The sequence below is a fragment of the Cervus canadensis genome, chromosome 4, assembly GCF_019320065.1.
Source record: "Cervus canadensis isolate Bull #8, Minnesota chromosome 4, ASM1932006v1, whole genome shotgun sequence".
Taxonomy (NCBI): domain Eukaryota; kingdom Metazoa; phylum Chordata; class Mammalia; order Artiodactyla; family Cervidae; genus Cervus; species Cervus canadensis.
Window position 1 is genome coordinate 54662089 of NC_057389.1, and position 25845 is coordinate 54687933.

Sequence of the window (25845 nt, forward strand, 5' to 3'; positions counted from 1 at the left end):
TCTGCCTTCACACATCCTTAACTTTCACTCGCTGCCTCGTGTGACAGAATTAATCTTGAGAAGAGATCTAACTGATTTTCTCCTAATCGCCACCTTCTTTCTTACACGCTCTGAGAATATGCTTTAAGACTTGATCCATGTATGGCAAAAACCACTACAATACTGTAAAGTAATTAGCCTCCAACTAATAAAAATAATTGGGGGGGGGGGGAAAGACCTGATCCATAGCTGCCTCTATTCCCATCTAAGCATCAACTTGGCACTTTTTCAAGCTTAGAGGAATTTACCAATATCATTTGATCTGTCCTGAGGCGCAAACGTACACTGCTTAGCACAAAACCTTAGGTGACCGTGGCTGTCCTGGAAATATGAGAAGCTTCTCACCCCACAGCCAGATACTGTGTTCGTGGCAGATGAGGGTGAGGCCAGGCCTGTTGCAAGTATTTTCTGGTATAGAACACAGTGAGAATGTCCCTAGCCAGATACTTAAGGGGAACACAGGCTACTATTTGAAGGAAAGCCAGTTGCAGTATGGGGTCAAAGCCCTGACACTGTGCCTATCTGCTGACCCAGGGACTCTTCCAGGAATTTATCTTAAGGAAATAATCATGACTATGAACAGATTCAGCTACAAGGATGATATAGTGGTTTTATTCATAAAAGCAAGGTATCTGAAACAACCCAAGTGGATACACCAAGGTGTGGCCACATTATGGGATACAGCAATCTCTTTAAAAGCAGTGATCCTCCAAGATGGGGCAGATTTGTTCTCAGGAATAATGATAGAAAGGCTGTTACTTCTGGAAGACAAAGGGATAGAAAACATTTTCTGTAACAAAGAGAAAGATGCCAATCCAAATATAGAATGTCTTCCCTCCTCAAAACCAAGACGATAATTTTTTCTGATTTGTGATTTTACTGTAACTCATAGAGAATATTGTTATTATCACATAATACATAACAGACATATCATATTTGTATAAATATATAAAACCACACAGACTACATATTAATATATTAAATAAAATATATAATAATTATATAATAATCATAGCACTTTCACACCCCCAGCATTTACAGAGCACCATCTGAAGTGCTTTAATCCTCACAACAAACCTGTGAGGCAGAAAACCATTACCCCTGTCTTGCAGAAGAGGAGCCTGAGGCCCTGCAATAGTAGAGAATGGGCCCACGTGACACAGCCAGGGAGCTGTCGAGGAGGACTCTCACCCAGGCAGCTGTGCCCATGAGCACTTTCAACCACCAGGTTCTTCTGCCTCCCCAATACACACTTCTCTGTGAGAGCAGCTATCTGCCGACTTACTGTTACCTATTCACTTGTCTACTTCCTTTACTCAATCGTGAGTTCCTTACAGACAAGGTCACGTTTTTATCCTCCTCGGTTCCTACATGTGATTAAACAGTAACTAATGATAACAGGAGCAGCTGTCAGCCGATCACCCTTGCCACGTCCTGTGCTAGCTGCTTAACTGCATAAGTTTGCTGAATCCCCATCACTTTCCTCTGAGTTAGGGCCTATTAACCCTACTGTACACACGAGTAAACTGAAGCTGAGAGAAAGTAGGAGGCTTGCTCAAATGCTGTCACTGGTACAGAAGCCCGGTCTGCCTGCCCATGGGCAGTGCTGGGGCCTTCAAACCCATTCCTCCACCACTGGACTCCCTCATTACAGGAACTGAAGAGAAACCACACTGGAGATCTGAGAGCCCAGTAACCCGATCGCTGCAAAGTACTCAGAAATCCAGAAGTGAAAACAAGATTTGATACAGTCATGGTGAGAACCCTCTGCTATTTGGAGCAAGGAGCGTAGTGCTCTCTTATTAATCTATTAATTAATTCCACACACTTAGTAAGTATCTACTGTGCACCAGGCCTGGAAGAAGTGGAGGGGAAGGAGAAGCAAGCCAAACAAGGTCCCCGAAAAGAGAAAGCCCCATTCCAGTGGTACGCGTGTCTCGTGCTAATAAGCATAGAATTACAACCTGAGAAAAGGAAGGGAAACTGGTCCCAGTGGAGCCAATAACAAAGGAGGGGCTGAAGAAGCAGTGCCTGAACTAAGCTTTGACTGTGTGACTGGAGGAAAAGAGGCTCAGCTATCTGCCCACAGGAGATCTGGAAAGTGGATCCTGGACCGTGCGGCTCCTTGCCTTTCATCCTCAGCACCCCTGCTTCCTGTCCTGTCGAGGTTACTCAGCCACAGAACCTGGGAGGGCATGATGGTCAATACACTGTCCTCAAGGTCACAAAAGGCAGCAGCTTACACACAAAGGTAGAGGTAAGTTTCTCCGGGCAGTGGGGAGGCGGCCGAGGTATTCTTAGGGCACCCTAGGCAGTGACTCACGTTTCTCTGTTGACTGCACGGTGTGGAAGAGCGTCAAGGGCCTCTCGCTGCAGGACGGGGGTTTGGAGTCACTGCTCTTCTTCCGAGACAGGTGCAGTTGGGCATTGGTGAGGGGCGTGTCTGGCACGGTGTTAAATATCTGCAAAATAGTTTCATAAAAAGGTTACACACTAATGCGAACCCGGAAGAAAGCACAAGTCTGGACCTGTATGATTATAAAGTCTAGTGGGTCTAAGAACCAGCTAGAAAAAGATTGAAAAAGACCACCAGCATCTGCTCAGGACTCTACTGTAAGCATCTCTAGGAACTGGCAGGAAACAGTCTCCTTTGGAAGTACACCCCAAGGGTCAGGAACCATCCACTTCCATTTCCCACCCCTTCTGTTATCATTTCCATGGATTTTCTTTCTGTTGTTCTCTCCAGGGCCAATGGAAAGTAGCCACTGTCTGTGAAAAGGACTCAAATTTTTTTTGATTACCTTTATCCAGAACTGATTAATCAAAATCACTTTCCTGTTCTTCACTGTGCATGGATCTATTTCCTAGTTCTTAACAACTGCTTCACAATTTTCTGAGGATGTTAAACATGCATTTAAATGACATCCCCCAAAGAAGCCCAGAACAGGGCATCATTTTCTCATCCTCAGTCATCTCTAGCTGGACCATCTTTTCTACTTCAGCAGCTTTGTTTTATCTTTGAGCTGAAAAAAAAAAAAAAAAGGCTGTTTCTCCCAACTCTTGATGACAGAAGTAACATACATACTACAGACTGTTTGGAAAATGTAGAAAAGCTTCAAGAAGAAAACAGAAAAACTCTCCCAATTCCACTACTTAGAGATAACCACTGTTAGCATTTGAATTTTATTTTCACATGAGCTTTTTTGTTTTAAGCTTTCATTGCAAAAAAACAAAACAAAACAGGTCCACAGTAAAAAAAAAAAAAAAAGTGAGAAGAAAATGACAGATAAAATTCATGACAATGCTTGTCTTTTTTCCTACAGATCCAACTATGACAGAATTATTATAATAGCTACCACTTACATGGTGCTCACCATGATCACAGTCACCACCCTGCAACACCAGCTCCCTAAGGACCAGTCGCTGCATGTGTTTCCTATGTAGCTCACTCAGTTCTGTGTGACCCAGGGCATCAGGTGCTGTTCTCACCATTTATAATGAAGGACTGAGGCAGAGAGGTTAAGCTGCCACAATTATAAACATAATTACAGATGATAACACAGAAAAACTGTGTCCCCAGATTTTCTAGATTCCTTCTTAAGAGCATATGATAACAACAACACTAATTCATTCAGCCTGGAAAGATCTTTTGAGCATCTCCTTTCTACCAGCATTCTGAGTACAGCATGTTTCCTATGGTTTAGAGAGTCTGCATCTAGCAGCTGTGATTTACTGAGTATCAACCATGTCAGGAACCACCTCAAGCGCTTTGTATGAGTTATCTCACTTAATGTTAAAATACACTTCTCCATAATTGGAATCCTATTCTTTTTACAGTTTTGTATCCTATATGTTTCTTCTAACATTGTATTGTAACATTTCGCCCTTCATTAAAAAATCTTCAAACCTTATTCTTCTTGACTGCATAATATATCCACTGTATTACGATATCAACATTTATTGACCCATTCATGATCATTTCATACTCTGGAGTCTTCTGGATCATCTGTTTCCCAGTAATCACAAGTGATGAGAGGAAAATGGTGGCACCCCCATGCCCCTCACCTATGGGTGGCCCTAGACACAGGAGAATCTTTCCCACGGTTTTCTCCCCTTTGTGCGTGCATTAAAAAGCAGAACTCAGTCCTAAGGCGAGCTCAGGGAGGACAGAAACCTCCCGTGGAGCAGAAGGGCAAAAGCTCGCTTGAAAAAAAAAAAAAAAAGCAGAACTCAGAAGCTGAGATATAGGAAGCAAAGTCATAAGAATGATAAGAATTTCAGCCAAAACAGCTGCTCTCCATGAGTTGGCAGGTCTTTGGGTTCCAATGATGCCAGCCAGCTGCTGCAGTCAGTCTCCCTTCCAAACACAGCTGTCTGAAAACAGCATTATCATATTTTCCCCAAGGGACTGAATTTTCAGCAAAATAAACTGAATCATTACACAGCTGAGTTCATTTGGGGCGAGGATGTAAGGAGAGAAGGGAACTTAAAAACAACAAAACCCCTCTAGCTTCTAGAGAAGCTTGAACCCCAAAAATAAGTACCAGTGCTACACATGTCACCAGGATCCCTCTGAGGATCTCCAAGGAAAGAAAAGAGAAACTATGCTTGTTGCTGAGCTCAAGGACCACAGTGCTAAGACCTAAGCACAGACCTAAGAAGCTCCCTCCCACTTCGTTCTGCACCCCAACGATCCAGCCAGGGCTGCCCCTAGGTGACACCCTGTGCACCAGTAACACTGGCACTTGCTCTTATATATGAGTGTCTGCACCTGCCAGTCACTGTGCTAGGTCAACTCAGTGCAGCCAAGCAGGAGGACCATTCCACAAGGAGAGATTTCCTGAACCACATGGCCCAGCAGGAGAGGGGCTTGGATGGAACCCTAGACCTGCAGTTTCCAACAACTCCCCTCCCCATCTCCACAGCAGTTCTCAGCATTCAGCTCATCTTCTCCAGCCAACCTATACTACCAAAGCTGCTGCCCAAACCTGCAAGTACAGATTTCAACAAATAATGATGTCTCTTAACATCCTTCTGCCTCTGGCCTTAAGTACAGCATGTTCTGCAATTCCAAGCAAAAAATATCTGAAAATGAATTCAGACTAAGTGATAAGCCCCCACCTCCTATGTCTGGCTTCCAAATTTTGTCTTTCTTTTTCTAATGAGTTACTGAAAATGAGATCCTTGTACAACCACAATAAGAAAACTGATAATGCATATGCAGCATTTTCATTTCAACTGTCACCAGAAAAGTGAGCATTTCCTCTTTCCTAAAAACTGTACTAGATGCTAGAGAAACAAAGAAGAGTGAGTCGTGAGGAAGAGCTACCGATTTAAACAGAGGAGTGGAAAATTGCTTCCCAAACTGTGTTTATATACTGATAAATAGGAGGAGACATGGGAATTACATTCTGCTTATTGGCTGTTCTCTCTAAAATGAAAGCTATTGGAGCATACTAGAATCATTCTAGTTCTAGAAGATGGAGATTTTCTCCATGGGCCAGAGCTATAGTCCTGAGGTCTAGCTCTCTGGGCCTCAGTGCAAGCCAGGCCCAGGCTTTTGAAGAACTTGGACAGGACTATTTTCAGGATCAAATGGACACATGTGCAAGTGGGCCTGCTATGAAATGTGGAGTGCCAGACATAGGACTATCATCATTATTATTACACGTTTTTTTTGAGGCACAAGGGCATGCAAATCAGACCAATTCAGAACAGAAGATACAAACTTTCACTAAGGAGTCTGGGCAATCATTCCCCAAACTACTGTTGTTCCTTTAACTCTGAAACTTGAATACATACAAGTTGTTTAAAGGCTGCTCACTGTTGAGCCAACTTCTCAGCCAGGCCAAGAGATGCCTGTGTGCTAAAAGTGAGCTGGAATTCTAATGAGTATTCAAATGATTCACAATTTTGCTGTTACTCCAATCCTAATTTGTTTGGAAGGGCTGACTTCAAGAGAACCCTGTGCCCTTTCCCTCATTCTAACGAGTAGAATCAGTGTACCAACATCTCTGCCGAACAACGGAAGTATGAGCTCACGTAGTCTCTGAGCAATAGATTTATGGAGCTCTACCAGGTAGCTGAACAATCTACTCATCTCACAGAAACGTTCCAAATTAACAGAAAAGCGGGGGGGGGGGCGGGGAGGTTATTCTATACCCCAAGTGTCCCATTAATTCTGTTCAAATTTACAAACGAATTCTGACTTAGGAATGCCTTGGAAATAAAAGTTATTAGGAAGGCTCTAAGCCTTCTGGAAGCTAACAGGGAAAAGTGAAATCGCTCAGTCATGTCCGACTCTTTGCGACCCCATGGACTGTAGTCTACTAGGCTCCTCTGTCCATGAGATTTTCCAGGCAAGAATACTGGAGTGGGTTGCCATTTCCTTCTCCAGGAAATCTTCCCAACCCAGGGATTGAACCCAGGTATCCCGCATTGTAGGCAGACACTTTACCGTCTAAGCCACCAGGGAGGAGAAGACCATAAAATAAAAATATGATTCTAAATAACTCTCCCAAGTATCCCTAATTTCAATATTCCTACAAGTGGAAGGAGCAGACCTGTAAATACCAAGCTACTGTTTCCCCTTCTGTGGCAGAATGGTCAGGGATGGCTTGGCCTCTGCAGTCACACAGAGCTGGGCTAAATCCTGGTCTGGCTGCTCAGCGGGCAGGACTAACATCACCAACACAGACAGTGGCATCATTGCCGTGTAACGGATGCAACTTATATGCGGAATCTAAAAAAGTGGTATTATAAAAATGAACTTATTTACAAAACAGAAACAGAGTCATGGATACCTAAAATAAACTGTGGTTACTAATGGGGGTATGGGGTCGGGAAGAGTGGGGAGACTGAGACTGACATACTACTAGACAGTCCATCCTGAAGGAGATCAGCCCTGGGGTCCACTGGACAGACTGGTGCTAAAGCCGAAACTCCAGCACTTGGGCCACCTCATGCGAAGAGTCGACTCGTTGGAAAAGACCCTGATGTTGGGTGGGATTCGGGGCAGGAGGAGAAGGGGACAACAGAGGATGAGATGGCTGGATGGCATCACCGACTCGATGGGCATGAGTTTGAGTAAGCTCTCGGAGTTGGTGATGGACAGGGAGGCCTGGTGTGCTACGATTCATGGGGTCGCAAAGAGTTGGACACGACTGAGCGACTGAACTGAACTGAACTGATATAGAAAATAGATAACTAACAAGAACCTACTGTATAGCACAGGGAATGTTACTGAATACTCTGTAATGACCTATATGGGAAAAGAATCTAAAAAAGGGTGGATATATGCATAACTGATTCATTTTGCTGTACAGCAGAAAGTAACACAACAATGTAAATCAATTAGACTCCAATAAAAATTAATTTTAAAAAAACCTAAACATCATCCAAAAAATAAATATATAGGAAAGGAATTTACCATCATTTTATCGGGAGAAAGCAAATAGGCATTGGAGCCATACAGACTTGGGTTCAACTTGGGCAAAAGCCTTAACCCCTTTGAGCTGTTTCCCTTGTGTAAATGGGAATCTAACACCTATCCTGCAGAGATACTGAAAAGTTAATGCACGTTAAATGCTGAGCACAGAACCGGATAAAGGGTGGGCAGGAGGTAGAGTTAGGGTAAGGGACAATAAAAGTATCCCAAGTTTGTTGAGTGCTTATCATGCTGTTATTCACATGTATTATCTCAGGACTTGGGCTTCCCTGGTGGCTCAGACAGTAAAGAATCTGCCTGCAGTGCAGGAGACAAGGGTTAAATCCCCGGGTGGGGAAGATACCCCGTAGAAGAGAATGGCTACCCACTTCAGTATTCTTGGAATTCTTCAGAATTCCATGGACAGAGGAGCCTGGTGGGCTACAGTCTGTGGGGTGGCAGAGAGTTGGACACAACTGAGCAACTAGCACTTTCACTTTCTCTCAGGATTTATCATTATTCTTGGGGTTTCCCAGGTGGCGCTAGTGGTAAAGAACACAACTGCCAACGCAGGAGACACAGGAGACACGGGTTTGGTCCCTGGGTCGGGAAGATCCCCTGATGGAGGGCATGGCAACCTACTCCAGTATTCTTGCCTGGAAAATCCCATGGACAGAGGAGCCTGGCGGGCTACAGTCCATGGGGTCACAAAGAGTTGGACACGACAGAAGCAGATGTTAAGTTAAGCATTGTCATCTCATAGGTGAGACTCATTGAGACGAGCTGATTTGTTCAAGGTCACATGGATGAGTACAGCTGGACTAGGACTTAAGACAGCTTAGCTGGACTGTCTGGGTCTTAATCACCTGTGGCCTTTATATCTGTTATTAATTGGAGAGACAAAAAACAAAATGCAAAGATCATAGTTGTGGAGTCTGATGGATCTGATTTTAGTCATTCACTAGCTCTGTGACTTTGAACAAATTATATAACTCTGACCTTCAGCTGCTGTATCTATAAAAACTACTGGGACTGAGGTGAGGACAGAAGCACCTAACACAGTTTGACACTCAGTGCCCAAAAGCCATGACGGTATCCAATAAAAAAATATAAGAAGGAGAATAACTGGAGACTCAACAATGAATTATCTGCAGAGGATTTAATTTATAAGTGAAAATTTAATTACTGTTCTTTGCAAAACATCGATCTTAAATGCTTACAGCAATGTTAGAATTTGCTGTTCTTTCCCCCTTGTTGTCTACAAAATTCAAATTTCACTGCTGCCCCCTGCCCCTCCCTTGGGCCCATCTTGACAGTGGAGACCACTGACACTTGTGGGATTTATTCTTAGCCATGTCACATATACATGTTTATACCTATTCTGATTCCACCTGTAATATGCTTCTGCAATTTACAAGGATTAGAAGCCTCCCCATGTGTGTGGTGTACTCTTTATTATGTGCTGTGATTTTTATGGGAGGAAAATTAGGTAATGATGAAGAGTTCCTGGTCTGTAACTGAAAAGTAGTTGAGACAATAAATCAACACCAGAGGCCTGGGATTACAAGGCAAAAGAGAAAGGCTTCTAGAGAGAGGAGACTAAGCACTTTCCTGAGACACGGCGCATCAGGGTTTCAAGTAATAAAAAAATAACAAGTTATGGGCTTATTTAATCTGAAGAGTGTCTGCTTTGGAGCTGAAGGACTAGGCCTACACATACCGGCTTACATACTGCCCACTCTTTCTAACAACAGGCTGTAGAGCAGGATTACTCAGGGTACGGCAAACCATAAACCCAGTGCCTTTCTGCTGGAAAGCCAGGCAAGTCTTAGCAGGGTTCATTTAATATAATAGTTAAGAAGCCAAATTCAGAGGCTACAGGCACAGAGAGGTTTTTTAAGGACAGTTGGAAGTCCAATGACCTGTTGATATCAGCATTTTGGCCCAGAGAACAACAATTTGGAAAGTAGTTTGTGGAGTTTTATTAAAAGTTCCTCAAAAGGAACCAATTCCGTTTAGTAACTGGCCATATATATAGCCAGCTGTGATTTTCCTTATCTCCAAAATGATTCTATTTCCTATTATCTTTGCTGACAGAGAGGAATAGAGTATAACATAACAAAGCTCCATCATTACTTGAGAACCATTAAAGAAGCTTCACAATTCAAATATGCTTGGTTTTTCTGGAGCTTTGCTGGCAGGGTGGGGGGGGTGGGAATACACATGTTCAGATCCACAACCTATGAAACTAAGGAAGAACAGTTTACATGGCATTAGACACAACAAATAGAAAAAAGGTCTGTGACAGAGCCATTCTGGCCCAGCATAAAAGTAATTCCAGCTTATTTCTAGGCCGAATTGGATAGAACCAAAAAGAAGGTGGCACAGTGGTAAAGAATCCACCTGCCAATGCAGAAGACACAAGAGATGCAGGTTCGATCCCTGGGTCAGTAAGATCCCCTGGAGTAGGAAATGGCACCCACTTTAGTGCTCTTGCTTGGGAAATCCCATGGACAGACGAACCTGGCAGGTGACAGGCCACTGGGTCGCAGAGAATTGGACATGACTGAGCACGCATGCAAAAGAATGTCCTTGGGGACCAATGTAAGGAAAGGTAACAACAACAACAAAATCAATAAGCAAATGAAAAAAGCCATGGCCATGAGACATAAGATTAGTTTCCCAAGCAGGCCATAGTGACAGGCATTATCTCCATGGAATAAAGAGTCCAGGTATTCTCCTTCATCATCACCATCATCCATTCTGCATACCAACAGCTTCTTGAAATGCCAAGAAAATGAAATACAACTGCCCAACACTTGTCAGTTGACCGAAACTATTCAAATCAATTGCATTCTATTAACTGACCTACATATTGTGTACAAACCCCAACAATGAATGCAACAGATTTCAATGCCATCAGTATTTTGTTAAAAGCAGATCAAGGCAATTTGGTGGCCCAAATCAACTCAAATCAAGACAATCTTGAAAGAAACACTATCATTTTAATGGAAATGCAAGGTTGTTTAGGGCTTGCTGCTTTTACACTAGGTGTTAAGTGAGGCCATCCATATTTGCTCACTCTTTCCCTTGACTATAAGATTAAAAGTTAACAGGTATGAAAAAGGGGCACTGATTTTTGGGCACTTCTGGGAATTAACAACTCAAAGCACAACTCTCCTACCTCTTCCAAAGCCAACTGATGGACTGGAAAAAGGATCATGGTAACTTACTCGGTAAAACATCAATAGGCATTAAAAGGGGCAGTACTGATAGAAGCACAAGGTGCCTGGGCACCTGTGCACACCCACGTCCAGCTTCATGTGCAGGAACCCTTTTGAGTGTTATGGCCAAAAGAAACATCATGGACTGTTCAAGAACAAGCCAGTCCCATCCTACTAAGTATGTGTCAGAAAGTAACAGGAACATGAAGACATACACATAACCTGAGATTTTACGTTTAACCAAAACCCTGAAAAGGTGCAGTTTGTTTCTTGACAGGGTTGTTCTTTCGAGACATTTAAATTTTTCTGGCAAGGTAACCTTTAAAAAGAGAAATGGAAAAAACTTTGTAAGAAATTCCAGAATTTCTGGGCTTTCAGGTACCTTGGACAATGACAGCATTCAATATTTTGAAATCTTAACTAGACGCATATAAATATTGGTAACTTCCACTATAACCCCAAGTATGGGCCAATTAATGTCCAAAGGCTCAGGGTGACAAGGAATGAGCTGTTTAACTTAAAATAATTATTACCTTAAACAGGCATGGAAACAGCCAAAGTCTTTGCCCTCTGAACTTTCAACTCTGAAATCTAACCACAAAAACAGCCAGACTCTCAAGTCTGTTCTTTAGCTTTCACATAAACCAAGCTGAGTACAGGGTATGGAGTTGTTGATGGGAAATGATGCCATGAGCTAGTATTTCCCTTTAGGAATTCTGGCAAGACAACTCAAATAAAAGCCATTAGGATCCTACCCTAGCCTATAATAAGTAAAGGCTGTAGATTAAAGGTTACAGTCTCTGAGTAAGACTTTTAAACTATATAGCCCCAAGTTTACAACAGTATGGTCAACACTATGGTTTTGTTATTTATCTAACGAGTGATTTTGATATCAGCAACCAAAGTACAATCTGGTTCTGCTTCAGGGATGTCTTTCTCAAGTGCTGATACAATCATTTCATTCCTCTACTTGGAATCCCCGAGAGCTCTCATTTTTCTGGAGCAAATGTCAACCTTTTTCCCATAGCTTTCAAGACCCCTGAAAGAGGGGCTCAATCTAACTGTCTGGCATCATCTCCGATGACTTGCTAACATACAACCCAAGATTCTTTCACAACCATGTTGTAATACATACGAGTTGATTAATGTTGATTAATTGATTAATGTTCTTCTGGAAGGCTGTCCCCACTGTTTCTCTGCCTAGAAAACCTCTATTTATCTGTGAGAGGCCAGTACAAGCAGAATGAAATTATTTCTCCTCGGTGGTACCATATAATTTAGTCATTTTATTGAATGTCACTTGGCAAACTGTATTATGCCACCTTATGCGAACAGCTGACTCGTTGAAAAAGACCCTGATGCTGGGAGGGATTGGGGGCAGGAGGAGAAGGGGACGATAGAGGATGAGATAGATGGCTGGATGGTATCATCGACTCGATGGACATGAGTTTGAGTAAACTCTGAGAGTTGGTGATGGACAGGGAGGCCTGGCATGCTGCGATTCATGGGGTCGCAAAGAGTTGGACGCGACTGAGCGACTGAACTAAACTGATATCCTGAGAAAACAAGAAAGCCATTGGAAAAAAGATCTTGTCTCATTTATCTTTGGTTAACAGTAGATGCTCAATAAATGCCATCATTAGAGATGAACAAGAATAGATTTTAGTAGCTTGAGTTGTGAAAGGAGTCCTAAGTTCAACCTTAGTTCCTCTCCTAACAAGCTGTTTCTTCAACTCTCTGGATTTCAGGTTCAAAATTTATAAAAGAGAGCCAACAATATTGGCCTTATAATGTTGCTGTGGAAAGTAAATGATACGATAAATATAAGGCTGCTTACCACAATGTCTTGTGAACAATAAGCTGTAAGTAAAAGTTAGCTATTAATATCACTATTCTCATTACTGTTAGACGATGTACATTAAAAAGACCCATTACCTTTAACTGAGCAAATAAATCAGTATGTATTACCAGCATGGAAAAAGAACAAGTACCATGAACACCCATGTATCTTCTGTATCTTCTGGCTTTTTTCTCTCTGCTTTCACTTACTATGGGATATCTATTTGGTACAAATTGTTCCAAACATTGCTCCCCTACCCAGGGCTGTGCAGGAGGTGAACAACAAAGTTTCTGGAGCATCACAACAAGGTATGTAGTTAGTGAACTTAATGTGACCAAACCATGTCTGTGAGAAACACATCATGAAGGCTCCCACGAACAAGAAACAGGTTAACAAGAAACAGGTTAAGTTCTCGAGATGAGACAATAATGCTAAGCAGGGGATGTTTCTAGACAAATAGGTGCTGTCCTGAGGCTGTGCAGATGTGCCAGAGATAACATAAAGGAGTCCAGGAGTTCATTTTAATTTTTAACCCTTTGTCTGAATGTCTAGTGTTAATCCTCAGTAAACAACGAGAGAGTGGGAGGCAGCAGTGAGGGGGGTGGTAGTGGGGAGTAGAGAGGCAAGGCCCTATGCACAAAAAAATATGTTTTATAAGGAAAAAGAAACTGAGTTTTCTTGTCAGGAGAAAATTCTCCCTCTCTTCTAAAGGTCAACTTTAAAGACAAAGATGTTTTCCCCAGTTTAGACATTAATGAGTTAGTACTCCATACTGAGGCTCACAAAGGGTATGTGAGGACTGAACCTGCCACTACCACCAAATGTTGGATGCTCCCTGGTCATGTAAAAATGACCACTACTGAGGAGAAACACAAGAGCATTTCCCATAAGACATGCCGAGGAGTTGCAGCACTAATGAGAAAAGGAAGCATTTCCAATGGAGCTACATGCGAACCTGCCAGTGATGGGGAGAGAAGCATTCTGGGAGATGGTCTGCAAAGACAGCAGCCCACAACTCCTCCCACATCTGTGCGGGCACACTGCTCTTCCCATGGTGGGAGGGGAGGTCTCTTTCCTGCCCCTTCAGTCTGGCTGGACTTGTTGCTTTGACTAACAGAATGCAGTCAAAGTGATACTTTGTCTATTCTATTCTAGGCCTAGAACTTCTGAGGCCTTGCTGCTTCTGTGTTTGTCCTTTTGAAAGTTTGGCCTAGACTACTAAAGGATGAGAGAGCACGTGGAGAAAGAGGACAAGTGGAGGAGGACCAAGGTGTCCCAGCAACAGGTTGTACCAAGGTCCTAGACATGTGGAGTAGGTCATCTTGGATCTACCAGCTGCACCAAAACCACTCCAGCAGATATTATATAGAACACAGGTAAGCCCTCCCCAAAGTTCTGGTACACAGAATTGTGAGCAAAAAAATTATTGCTGTTTTATGTCACTAGGTCTGCAGATGATCTATTATGAAGCAATAACGGAAAGACATACCTTATGGTTCCCCCCACCAAGTGGCTCCAAAAAGGCTACATGCCTGGGTTTCTATACCCTCTCTCTGTGCTATCTTCCAATACTTATTCCTGGGTCTCACTCAATTTTATTCCAAGGCACAAACTACACATCTTATATAAAATGCCCTTAACAACATGGGAGAGCACATTATGCCACTAACTGAGGGGACATACACTTAAGACCTGTGTGATGGCTTGTTTCAAGCAAGAGGACATATGCTATCAAATGCCTGTTGGGGGACAGGTTGAAATGATGCTGTTAGACAGCACTTCTTCCTGTGGTGTTTCAGGATTTTGTGCAACTTCTGACAACAAAGTTAGAAAAGTGGTCACTCAAGAGATTTGTGTGTGTGTGTTTATGTTTCTAGAAAATTATAGCCAAGCCAAGCTTTCCTCATAGCTCAGTTGGTAGAGAATCTGCCTTCAATGCAGAATATCCAGGTTCAATCCCTGGGTCGGGAAGATCCCCTGGGGAAGGAAATGGCGACCCACTCCAGTGGTCTTGCCTAGAGAATCCCATAGACAAAGGAGCCTGGCAGGCTACAGTCAGTGGGGTCCCAAGAGATTGACATGACTTAGCGACTAAACCACCACCACCAAGGGAATGCTCATTAAATACTGTTAACTAACATCTTCATATTGTGAATTTTAAAGAAAGATGACAATATTTATCTGAGGACATAAACAAGGTCTGTTGATGAATAAAATGAAATTCCCTTGGCAGTAAATTCATCCAAAGCATTGTCTCTAAAGCTAAGGGCTCTCAGAGCATGAGTTCCTGTGAGGTGAACATCACAGGCTTCCAAAGGAGACTAACACAGCATCTGCTGACTTTATACCAGACCAGGCCTGAAGCAACATTTGAAAAGGAGTCAAACTGCCTTATTCTAAGTTGTTTTTATCAGAAAGACAAGCCTGATGAATGTTAAAGACTTTCTCCCCAGAATCATGTACAAACACAGGTTGTGCACATAGCTTTGGCCCATCACAGACCCCAGGTTAAAAACCTCCATCAAAGTGGCACGGGAGATCCCTCAGAACTGGAGACACACACTCCACTGTAGCCTTCATCCCAAGAATGTTTCCACTGACACTCCTGCACTGGTTCCCACAGGAACATAAATCTCACTGTGATTCATCCCACTCTCTGGCAGAAACTAATGAAAAAGAACATATAATAAAGCACTGCAATGCTCTTTTAATATGTGCCTCACCAGACACACAGTAGAGAGGAACATAATTTATAATCCAACAAACCAGATGAGTATTCGCACCAGTTCCTGCCCATATACTTACAGGCCTGGCCCTGCATTTCATATTTCATTTCTATTTCTGCTTTTTGCACTCAAGTCAAGCAGGATGGCACTTGTTGACAAAAGTTTCAATAATGCTATTAGCAGTATCCAATCTTTTTCCTATCATGTTACTTTTTAATGTTTCCTGGCTTTGAAGCCCAAAGACACCAAAAACTGTTACAGTTCAAAACCTACTAGATGCTGCCTGCTATAAGCTCAGACGTGAAACATAATCAAAGTACTTACTCCTTAGAGCTCTGTCTCAATATTTAATTTTATTTATTTGAGAAAATATTATGTTTAAAAAGTATTATTTTGAGCAAGCAGGAACATGCGATACTCGTAGATGTATTTATGCTCTATCTTCAGAGAAATCTGTTCAGACTGCTGAAAAAAATAGTTTACAGTTAGTGATACTCCTTGTTAGATTCTTGGCTAAGACCTTTACATAAATCACCTTATCTCACTCCCACAACAAACCAACTAAAGGGATGTGGCCCACTGGCTGATTGTTCATCAAATTTCTTTCCCTTTGCTCTGCACGGTTAGGGGCTTTCCCAGTCTTCCTTGCAGTTAGAGATGGCCACATGACTGAGTTCTGGCCAATGGAAAGTGGAAGAGAATAAGGAAAGCATCTTCTAGGTTTGACCCACAGAATCTTACCCAATCTTCCATGCCCTCTCATTTCCCTCACCAACTGGCTGATTACAGAGATCTGCAGAGCAGAAGGCAGAACTACAAGAGAGAAGGAACCTAGATTGCTGAATCACTGTGTAGGATCCAACCAACAGAATACCCACAGTGAACTGGTATGTGAGGAAGACAGAGATTACTATTGTCCTGAGTTACTGATTTGGGGGGTTATTTGTCATAGCAGTCACACTGTACTGAAAGTATTTTCATGAGCATAGAGAGGTTGAGTAATCTGTTCATGGTCACACAGCTGACAAGAGGTAACAGATTTACATCCAAGTGGTTTGCTTTTAGAAATCATGTTATTAACTTGTTTAGAAACATGTTATTCAATTATATTTCCTTTTTACAAGTTCGTTTTAATCATACAGAACATAATCATCTATACCTGACTTTAGATATGAAGGAAGTGGCTGGACAAAGTCCCAAGGTTGAGACAGAGAGAAGATAATTTCTTCAAGTAAGTTATCTGACCTCAGATCTCTTTATTAACCATATAAGAAAAAACCTATGTTGTCCACACAATTTTCCAGGATACCTCAATTACTCCATGAAAGTCTATATTCAGAGGTTCTTTAGTAGTTACTAATGCTGTGCAACAACTTACCTCTCCCCCCAACTTAGTGACTTAAAATACTTAATAATTCTCCCACTTTCAATGGGTCAGGAATTCAGGAGAGGCTTAGCTCAGTGGCCTCTTATGAGGCTGTACTCAAGGTGTTGGTTGGGGCCACATCATCTGAAAGCATGACCAGGGCTGGAGGAGTCACTTCCAAAATAACAGGCTCACATGGCTGGCATGCTGGTCTGGTTGTTGGCAGCCAGCCTCACTTTCTCCCCACTGGGCTGTGTGACCATCCTCACAACATGGTGGCTTGATTCCCCCAGAGTGAGAAAATCCAGACCACAGCAAATGCTACCAGGTCTTAGGACTGGTCTCCAAAGTCAAGTCCGTTACCGTCACAGTTTCTTATTATCAATTCCTACTAATCACACTGGGATCCGTGTTGATCCCTTATTCACAGTTGGAAGAGAACACACAAGGGGGTGAATACCAGGAAACAAGGGTCACCAGGAGCCAGTCTGGAGGTCAGCTACCATCCATTCACCCAACACTCATGTACTAAGCACATACTTAAGAACTATGGGAACAAAATAGCCCATATTTGTCTGCTTTCATGATACATATGTTCTAGAAGAGGTCAGAAAGGTAACAGATGTAATCGACAAGTAAATGATATACAGTATACTAGAAAGTGGTAAGTGCTATGGAGAGAGAGAAAGCACCCTCAAGGCAGGGGGAGTGCTGGAGTTGGGGCTGTCCACAGTTTCACAGAGAGATATGGGTGGGCCTCACTCAGGCTTGAAGGAGGAAGAGTGTTCCAGGCACCACAAACAGCAGTTGCAGAGGCCTTGAGGTGTGAGTGTGTGCCGTGGGCAAGGAACAGTGAGGCGGCTGTAGGCAGGAGCTGGAGGAGAGGGCTGTAGGAGATGACATGACGCAAGTAGCAGAGGGGAGAGCAGAGACCATGGAGGACATTCCAGGCTCCTGTAAGAGCTCTGAGTTTCACTCTGAAATGTGAAGCCACTGGACAGTTCTTAGCAGACAATGGATATGCTATAATCTAACACTAAAAACATCTCAATCTGGTGGCTGACATCAGAACAGACAGGCCAATGGTAGATGCAAGGAAACAAATTAGGAGGTTCCTATAAATCCAGACAAGAGCTGATGATGACATATGGTATTGTGCTGTCAGTGCAGGTGGTTACTGGTCAGGTGCTAGATTCATCTGGCAGGTAATCTAGCACAATTAATTCACCATTCTAAGTAAAGGTTTTATTTAGGATTTCATTATATCTCAGCACCTGGGACTGTCAAATGGTGCCCTAGGGGCTCTTGTGGATGCTGAGAAGATTCATAGGGATTTGCTACCAGAAACTGAGGTGGGACCAAGGGGTGCATGCAGCTTTCTGTCCCCTTAGCCCAGCTTTTAAGGGCAGCTCTGTTGACATACATCATTATGCAGGGGTGAGGGCAACCCTCTTAACACAGACTAGAAACTTCAGTGCCCTAAAGGAAAAAAACTGAGCATGCACCCAGCCACATACACAGTGTAAAACAATACAGCATTTGTAAAATTATAAGGAAACTATGTTAGGAAAAATATTTGCAATGCACATGAAAATTGTTTACTATCCCTAATATTTAAAAACTCAAAAATTCATAGCAAAAAAAAGTAAAAAAATGGCTAAAAGGCATTTTCAAAATGAGGCCTCCTTCACCAGATAGTTGTGAGGTTAAAAGGACAACATATATAAAGTGCTTAGCACAGTTCCTATCACAAAAGAAACGCTCATTACGTTGCCCGCTGCCACCACCACAGGCACCACCGCTGTCACTGCCGCCATCCCAGGATGACTATCACCACCGCCATCACCACCACCATCAGCAACTTCGTCATTGTCACCACAGAGTAAGAGCCACCAGCAACGCAGACCTGAGTCAACCCTGTAGACCAGTTCTAACTCAGCTCTCCCCAGGTAAATTCTCCACCTGCAATGAGGAACAATATATTACCTTTTCATGATTTTCTATTAGGATCTCAATGACTATGTTCTGAAACTTGATATCCATTATGGCTGCCACAGTTTCTTCCTGAGGACGCAGCAGGGTGGGTCCAAATACCACGCCGAGGTTTGCCACTGTCATCAAATTCTGCTTGTGGTTGTTAGCAACACTGAGAGGAAGCAAAAGAAATGGCACAAATGAGAGAAATAGTAAATGACAGACAACTGACTTCCTATACCCGTCTCATCTTCAGACACCTGATCTGGTAGGAGCCAGACCTACGGGCATGTTCAGATGCTGCTGGAGTCCAAAGAGAGACGTTTTTACTCACAGTTTCATCTACCAAAGTTTCAGAAATCTCCAGTGTTAGGCTATTTTGCTATTTCATGATATGACACTCTTTACAATTCCCATTTTGCCTAAAAAAAAACCAATAACCAACCAACCAACCAAAATGGCTTGCCTTCCAAAATGTGAACCTTTGCACATTTGAATCCTTGTTCTGCAAACCCAGGTTAACTGGTAATCCCTCTTAGTTACAACTTTTATCCTTGGCTGCTGCTTAAACCACTGTGATCATTAGCATTTTCTCTACTGCAAATATAAAAACTCCTGACGGCTTTAATACATTTGCAAACACAGGCTCAAAATAGATCTAATTTTTTAAATGAGTAGATCTCAGTCAGGAAATTCAGCACTTTAGGCTCAAAGTATTTAAGTCCCATCACATCAGCATGTGGCTTGTATTAAGCCAAACACATGGCATGAACAGAAATAAAAACACACTACTTACATCCACGTATATAGCTGTTTATATTATCACTTATACTCAAAATCCAAGAAGCACACAGGGCCAGGAGTAACAGCTCTGAGTAAGCTTCTAAACACATATGCATATTTTTGTATAATAAATTAACCAAAACATGTATCTGAAATCCACACCCAGGCCACCATGACCTAGTCATAAAACTTCATTGTTCATTTGCTAGCCCCACGTATAAAAATATACAAAGTTATCTATTGACAACAAGTTAAGTTAAAAGTTAAGACCATTCAATATTGTTAAGAAAATATTAGGGGCTTCCCTAAATCACCTGTTGGAAGAAGGAAACTATTCATTACTAGAAACTAGAGAGAAATTGGGCAGAGGTGGCAGTTTGCACAGACATACCTCCTTAGCATTTAGTACTATTTATACAGAGGGTTTTTTTATTTTTTTTTCCCCATACAATTCTATAAATGTTTGCACTGTTTCTCTTGGATACTTCTATTTTGTAGGAGGAAAAAGAGATTTGACTGCTTTAAGTGCTGGTTTTGAAACTGAGCCTTTACTGAACACTATATTAACTGATTTTATCACCAGAAACGTATTTTTCTTTCATTTTCTAGGGCTAAAAGTCTAATTTCATAAAAAAAAAAAACTCCTCCTCTGAGAGAGATGGTTACATCTGTGAAACCTGAACTGTGGAACAGCCCAATCAAGAAGGGAATTTGCTTTTTTATTGCTAAGTAACACCTGTAGCAAGGAGATTCTGCCACTGATGATGCCTTGTCCTGTTTCTGGTCCACATAAGACTATTTTCATTTCCTGAGATCTAGCTGAATTTCCTGATATTACTTATAGTTTTCCATTCTACCTAGAACTGTATCAGGTTTCTAGTCTGAAAGTGTTAAAGCAGATGGTCAAGGTTTTACCTAGCAAAGGGGAAAAGATTTGGTTCTGGGTCTCAGAATCACCATGTCTGCATATTTACAAGTTGCTTGTAACACCACTACTTTCAACATCAGCTCCTTTGTGCAGGAAGTGAATTCCATGCTCTTAAATTTCCCCTGCCAAATGAGCCAAGTCAGTAGACTTACCCTCTTGTCACAAAAGTCCCTTGTGTATATGAATCAACAAGCTATTTATGTATGAAAGCACTTTTAAGTTGTAGACCAATATAAAAATATAGGGTTTGGATAATGATCACTTTCACCATCACGCTTTTTAACACGGCATCTGACTAAAGCAACTGCGTCTTAACAGGGCTCTCAGACTAGACTCTCTGGGTTCAGCTGCGTCCTGCCTGCCCCCACCAGCTTCTGTCTGCCAATTCAGCATCGCTCAAGTCAGTCCTCTGTTGAAAACTACAATGGCTTCACACCTCATTTGGTCGCTGGGAGAGAACACAGTGACACAGTATATGTGTATGACACAGTGTATGTTCAGGAATGCTTCCACGGTTGGAATGTTCTGATAATGGTGACTGTAAACCATTGATGGGCTCCATTGTTTCTAATGTCAAACTCCTATGACCTAGCACAGATTTTTCCAACTCACTTCTAAGCCTTCTGCCTCCTCCCAGATCTGGTCCCTGGAAAAGGGACTTAATGTTTAAGCTTTGGGTTCCTCATCTTTTAAAAATAGGGTGAGTTTCATTTCTAATCTACTTCATGAGGTTGCTATGAAGATTAAATGGATATAATGTGGGAAGTGCAGTGATGATGATTCTATTAATCATTCACTACCCATGTTCTGTCTACTTTTACACCTATCTGCCTTTGTCAATCCTCGCCCTAGAATGTCCTCTCACCCTTCCGTCCTTTGCTTGGCAAACTGCTGATCTGCAAGGCACAGTTCCAATGGCGCCCTTTCTTTCTGAAGTCTCTGACTAGTCTCTTCTCAACCCTCCACGGCTCGATGAAGGCAGGCGTGTTGGCTCTGGATTTATTACAAGTTATTAGTGTCTCAACTGTTGCCTTAGGATAGAGACTGTTTTTATTTTAGTTGGTAACACCAGTGCTGAGAGCAGTGCCTGGCTCAGGAGAAACACAACAAATGGTCACTGTGGTGTTAAAAGATGATGGGAGCTTCTGAGTAGACATTAAGCAATTATTCGCAACTCAGCTACTTACTTGGAAAACCTCAAATTATTACTGATGATTTTGGGGGAATGCATCTCAACTTTTCAAAGTGTGGAACTGTGTTCCACTCTTTAGATTTAATTAATGAGCAATAATTACTCTGGTTAGCAGAGCCCAGTGACCCAAAGGCATTTGGAAAAAAGGTACGGTAACTGAATAAGCATTTGTTAATATAAATAAGCTTGAGGCTACCTAACATCATTCATTTCCTTTTTAATGATCCATTTTATTTTAGAACTTACAACACACTGATCTAAATTCTAAACCTTTGGGGGAAAAGACTGTACCTTTTACAACTAACTACCATTATCTTCTGGTACACTGAAGCAACAAATTGATCTATCACTTGGTTATTACTGCTCACAACTTGGTATAGCTATGTTCATTACTCAAGAATGAATTATTAATGGCTGGGGATCACTCTGCATCCCAGAAAGAAAGGCACAGACCTCAGCCTCTGCTGGCACCAGCCATCCATTACAGCTTGATGCATTTACCTGTGTGTGGGAGGTGGGCTGGCAGAGTGCTGGGGAGCCTGGTCCAGTTGAGGCCACGGGACTCATTCATTAGTGAGGTCTATAAAACGTGGAGAACTTGCTTTCTGGGCTGGTAACTGAGTTGCTTGAGCTCTTCCTCACAGCCCAGAATGTCATGTTGAGTCTTGACTTAAAATCTACACACAAAAGTCTCTTTTGCATGACTGCACATTCCACCAAGGAAGTCTTTGATAGGTCTTGCCTAGGTCCACAGGGACTCCTTTGTGAGCCTTCTTACACTACTGCCAGTTCTACAGACTTCCTTTGCAGGCAGCAGAGAAACAGTTCCACGTGTGATTTTAACCTAGGAAAGGCCTGCTTCCTTTTGTGACCCATAAGAGTTTGCCACAATAGCTGAAAACAGGGCATCTCCTGAGGGACATGATTTCAGGGCAGTTGGTGGGGGTCGACACCCCACGTTCTCTGTAGTTCCCTCAGGAATTATGGTTAATGAGGGAAGAGCACGTTCCAAGGAACATGGCCATGGCAAAGGGGCCTCTTGCTACCTTTGCTTCCAGGGAAAATGGATGAGAGCTCTGGATTGGTCTGACATCCTTTGAGAGGCAGAAGATTACTTCCAGATGAAGATGGTGATGGGGGAGTATTAGTAGGAGAGAAAAAGGAGCCAACTCTTTTGGGGCCAGAAATGCAGAGACGCCCATGCTGTTTTAAGGATCACATCTGTTTTTCTAGCATTTAAATGAGAGTCGGAGCTCTGGAAGTGCTGAGTGGTACTTTATAACTACAGACTGGTCCTGATGTACCAACAACACCTAAGCCTGCTGCTAGGTTTGCAAACAGGTTCCATCTTGAGGCTTGCAGTGCTGTGTCATGGAGTATCAAAGCTGCAACCTGGCTCCACAGGACACAATATGCTGACAGAGTAGCACTATCTGCGATGGACCAGATGGGTGGAGGTTACAGCACAGCAACACTATCTGCCATGCTTTATTTGTTTGCTTCAGCTTCCAGTGTTAAGAAATGATAACTTAGACTTGTAAGGTGCTTTAGAGTTTACAAGGAGCTCTGCAACACGTTTTTATGTTTGCTTGAACTTCATATAATATGTCTAGAATAGTAGCTCTCAAACCTTCTGACAAGGACCCATGGTAGGAAATAGATTTTTCCATGTAACATTTCACTAGCACATACATACGGATATATACACAGAGAGAGGTACACACACATACACACGTGCATATCAGAAACACAAGTTTCAGAAATAGTGTGATAAATCCTGCTAGTTTTGATTCTATTCATTTTTATATCTACTAAATTAATTTCACAATTCACTAACGTGTCATGACTTACAGTTTGAAAAGCTTCCTTCTACAGGTAAAGAGTACAAATATTATGTCCAATTTATAAATACAGAGAAATAAAGGCCAAAGGAGACAGTATAGTACAGGGGTTGGAGTCAGACAGAGATTCCCAGCAGGATGAGAGTAGAAAGGTCACTGGGCTTCTCTAAATCCCTTTCTTCACCTGTAAGACATGAGCAACAATATCTACTTCATAAAATTTGTTGTTGTTCAGTCACTAAGTCATGCCCAACTCTTTGTTTAAGGCCAATAAAGTAAAACTAGGTGAGTTGATCTCTTGGGTTGAAATAATGGCTTAATAAATGACAGCTGGTATTGTCCACAGGGGCCGTCAAGACAGTGGAGGTGACAATGTGGAAGCAGCAGCAAGTGCCAATTTAAAGTCACACTGTAAGTTGGTGGTGTCACCCGGTGTCACGTTCAGGAATCTCTAGTGGCCTGCTTTTACCTGGGGCAAGGAACCTGTCTCTTCCACCTGTATTTCAAGGGCTAATTTTTTCTTCTGGTTATTCTTTTTTCTTTTCATTTCTACTTAAAAAAAAATTATGATATACTTCAAATCTACAGATAAATTCAAAATAGACTGTTACTTAATTTCTATTATTTCCCTACAAGCAACTCTGGGTATGATAGGTTGAGAGCCTCATTGGAAACTATAGCAAAACTCACCACACTCATTTGCTTCCAAGGGTTAGGCCTGCCTGGCAAGTCCTCCCCTAACCATCCAAAGCTCACCTGTCTGCAAGGCCAGCTCTAGATACCCCTCTGACAGAAGGCCACACAGAACTCTCTCCTCTAAGTGATTATGTTCACAATCAATCCATGGGAACATTTCTTTTTTTTTTTTTTTTATTAGTTGGAGGCTAATTACTTCACAACATTTCAGTGGGTTTTGTCATACATTGATATGAATCAGCCATAGAGTTACACGTATTCCCCATCCCGATCCCCCCTCCCACTTCCTTCTCCACCCGATTCCTCTGGGTCTTCCCAGTGCACCAGGCCGGAGCACTTGTCTCATGCATCCCACCTGGGCTGGTGATCTGTTTCACCATAGATAATATACATGCTGTTCTTTCGAAACATCCCACCCTCACCTTCTCCCACAGAGTTCAAAAGTCTGTTCTGTACTTCTGTGTCTCTTTTTCTGTTTTGCATATAGGGTTATCGTTACCATCTTTCTAAATTCTATATATATGTGTTAGTATGCTGTAACGTTCTTTATCTTTCTGGCTTACTTCACTCTGTATAATGGGCTCCAGTTTCATCCATCTCATTAGAACTGATTCAAATGAATTCTTTTTAACGGCTGAGTAATATTCCATGGTGTATATGTACCACAGCTTCCTTATCCATTCATCTGCTGATGGGCATATAGGTTGCTTCCATGTCCTGGCTATTATAAACAGTGCTGCGATGAACATTGGGGTGCACGTGTAGCTTCCCTTCTCATGAGTGTCTCAGGACTATGAGATGGATCTGGATCTTGGAGTGAGTCCCCTGCAGCACACAGGCAGGGACTGGGAAGGCCTCAGGTTACCAATTAAGAAAGTCATTGTGTGAGTGGGCACCCAAGCTGCAGTGAATATCACTTATTTCTCTACCATCCTCTCAGGGTTAGAGAAGCTCCAAGCCCCGGTGCCAAGAAGGATTAGCTAGAAATGAAGTTGCTAGAACTATACATTTTTTGTGGTTACCCAACGCAAGTTAAGTTTCAAGGGTTGTCAATGTGGTTCCTTTCACCAGCTTCAAATTCATCTTTAGTACGGAGTGGGGAAATGGTGAGGGGAATCCCCACCACCACTGGCCACGAGTTTTCTACTAAGTCGGACTGTGTGTGCTGCCTAGATACCACCTGAACTCAGTGAGGCGGGACCAGTCTGGATGGTGCTCAGGAGGCCTCTACCAAGGAAACCCATCAGAGCCATAAATACATCTTTGCTGGACTGTACCGATGGCTGGCACCAGAATGAGAGTTTAAAATAAATTTTTCCGTGTACTGACTGGGGTCATGTTCACCAACCATATTTAACATCTTTCTGGGAATGGCTATCCAGTGAGAAGTCAGATTTGAAACTTTGAAATGGTTTATGATGGATACTTTTTACAGTGTAATCTTCGAGAGAAAGCCCTGAGACAAGCAGGTAAGGCTATCACTGTCATTTTACAGATGAGGAAACTGAAGCACTGAAAAGTTAAGTAATTTGCTTGAGGTCACACTCTAACAAAGGACAGAGCCAGGAAAGGAACTCAAGGTGGCTGCAGAGCCCATAATCTTCACTTCAGCACTCTGCTGCTCCCACGCAAGTAAGGGTCAGTTCAGCTAGGCTAAAAGACACTCTTCTTTAACCCACTCAGAAAATCCAACCACAAATGAATATCTTGAGGCTTGAGCATGTGGGAGAAAAAGCAATGGTTACAATAGAGAAAAAAAATAAATAAAAGCTTCTCCCCCTCAATTCACCACCCAAATTACTAAACTGGA

At 42.4% G+C, this 25845-nt stretch overlaps 1 protein-coding gene and 1 long non-coding RNA gene across 7 annotated transcripts in view; one reads left to right on the forward strand and one right to left on the reverse strand.

Annotated features, from left to right (window-relative positions):
- The window catches only part of ARHGAP26 (Rho GTPase activating protein 26), a 466314-nt gene that overhangs the window by 97411 nt on the left and 343058 nt on the right, over positions 1–25845 (reverse strand). For all 6 annotated transcript variants that reach the window (XM_043465131.1, XM_043465127.1, XM_043465128.1 and 3 more), the window contains exons 18-19: positions 18608–18767; positions 2363–2501 (exon numbers count right to left, since the gene is read on the reverse strand). In XM_043465131.1, the coding sequence (XP_043321066.1) occupies positions 2363–2501; positions 18608–18767 (299 nt within the window). The remainder of the gene's footprint in view (positions 1–2362; positions 2502–18607; positions 18768–25845) is intronic.
- Positions 2184–25220, forward strand: LOC122439767. The gene is made up of 6 exons (XR_006268989.1): positions 2184–2296; positions 13685–13905; positions 16398–16486; positions 18414–18570; positions 23686–23750; positions 25107–25220. It is a non-coding gene; the product is annotated as an uncharacterized LOC122439767 (long non-coding RNA).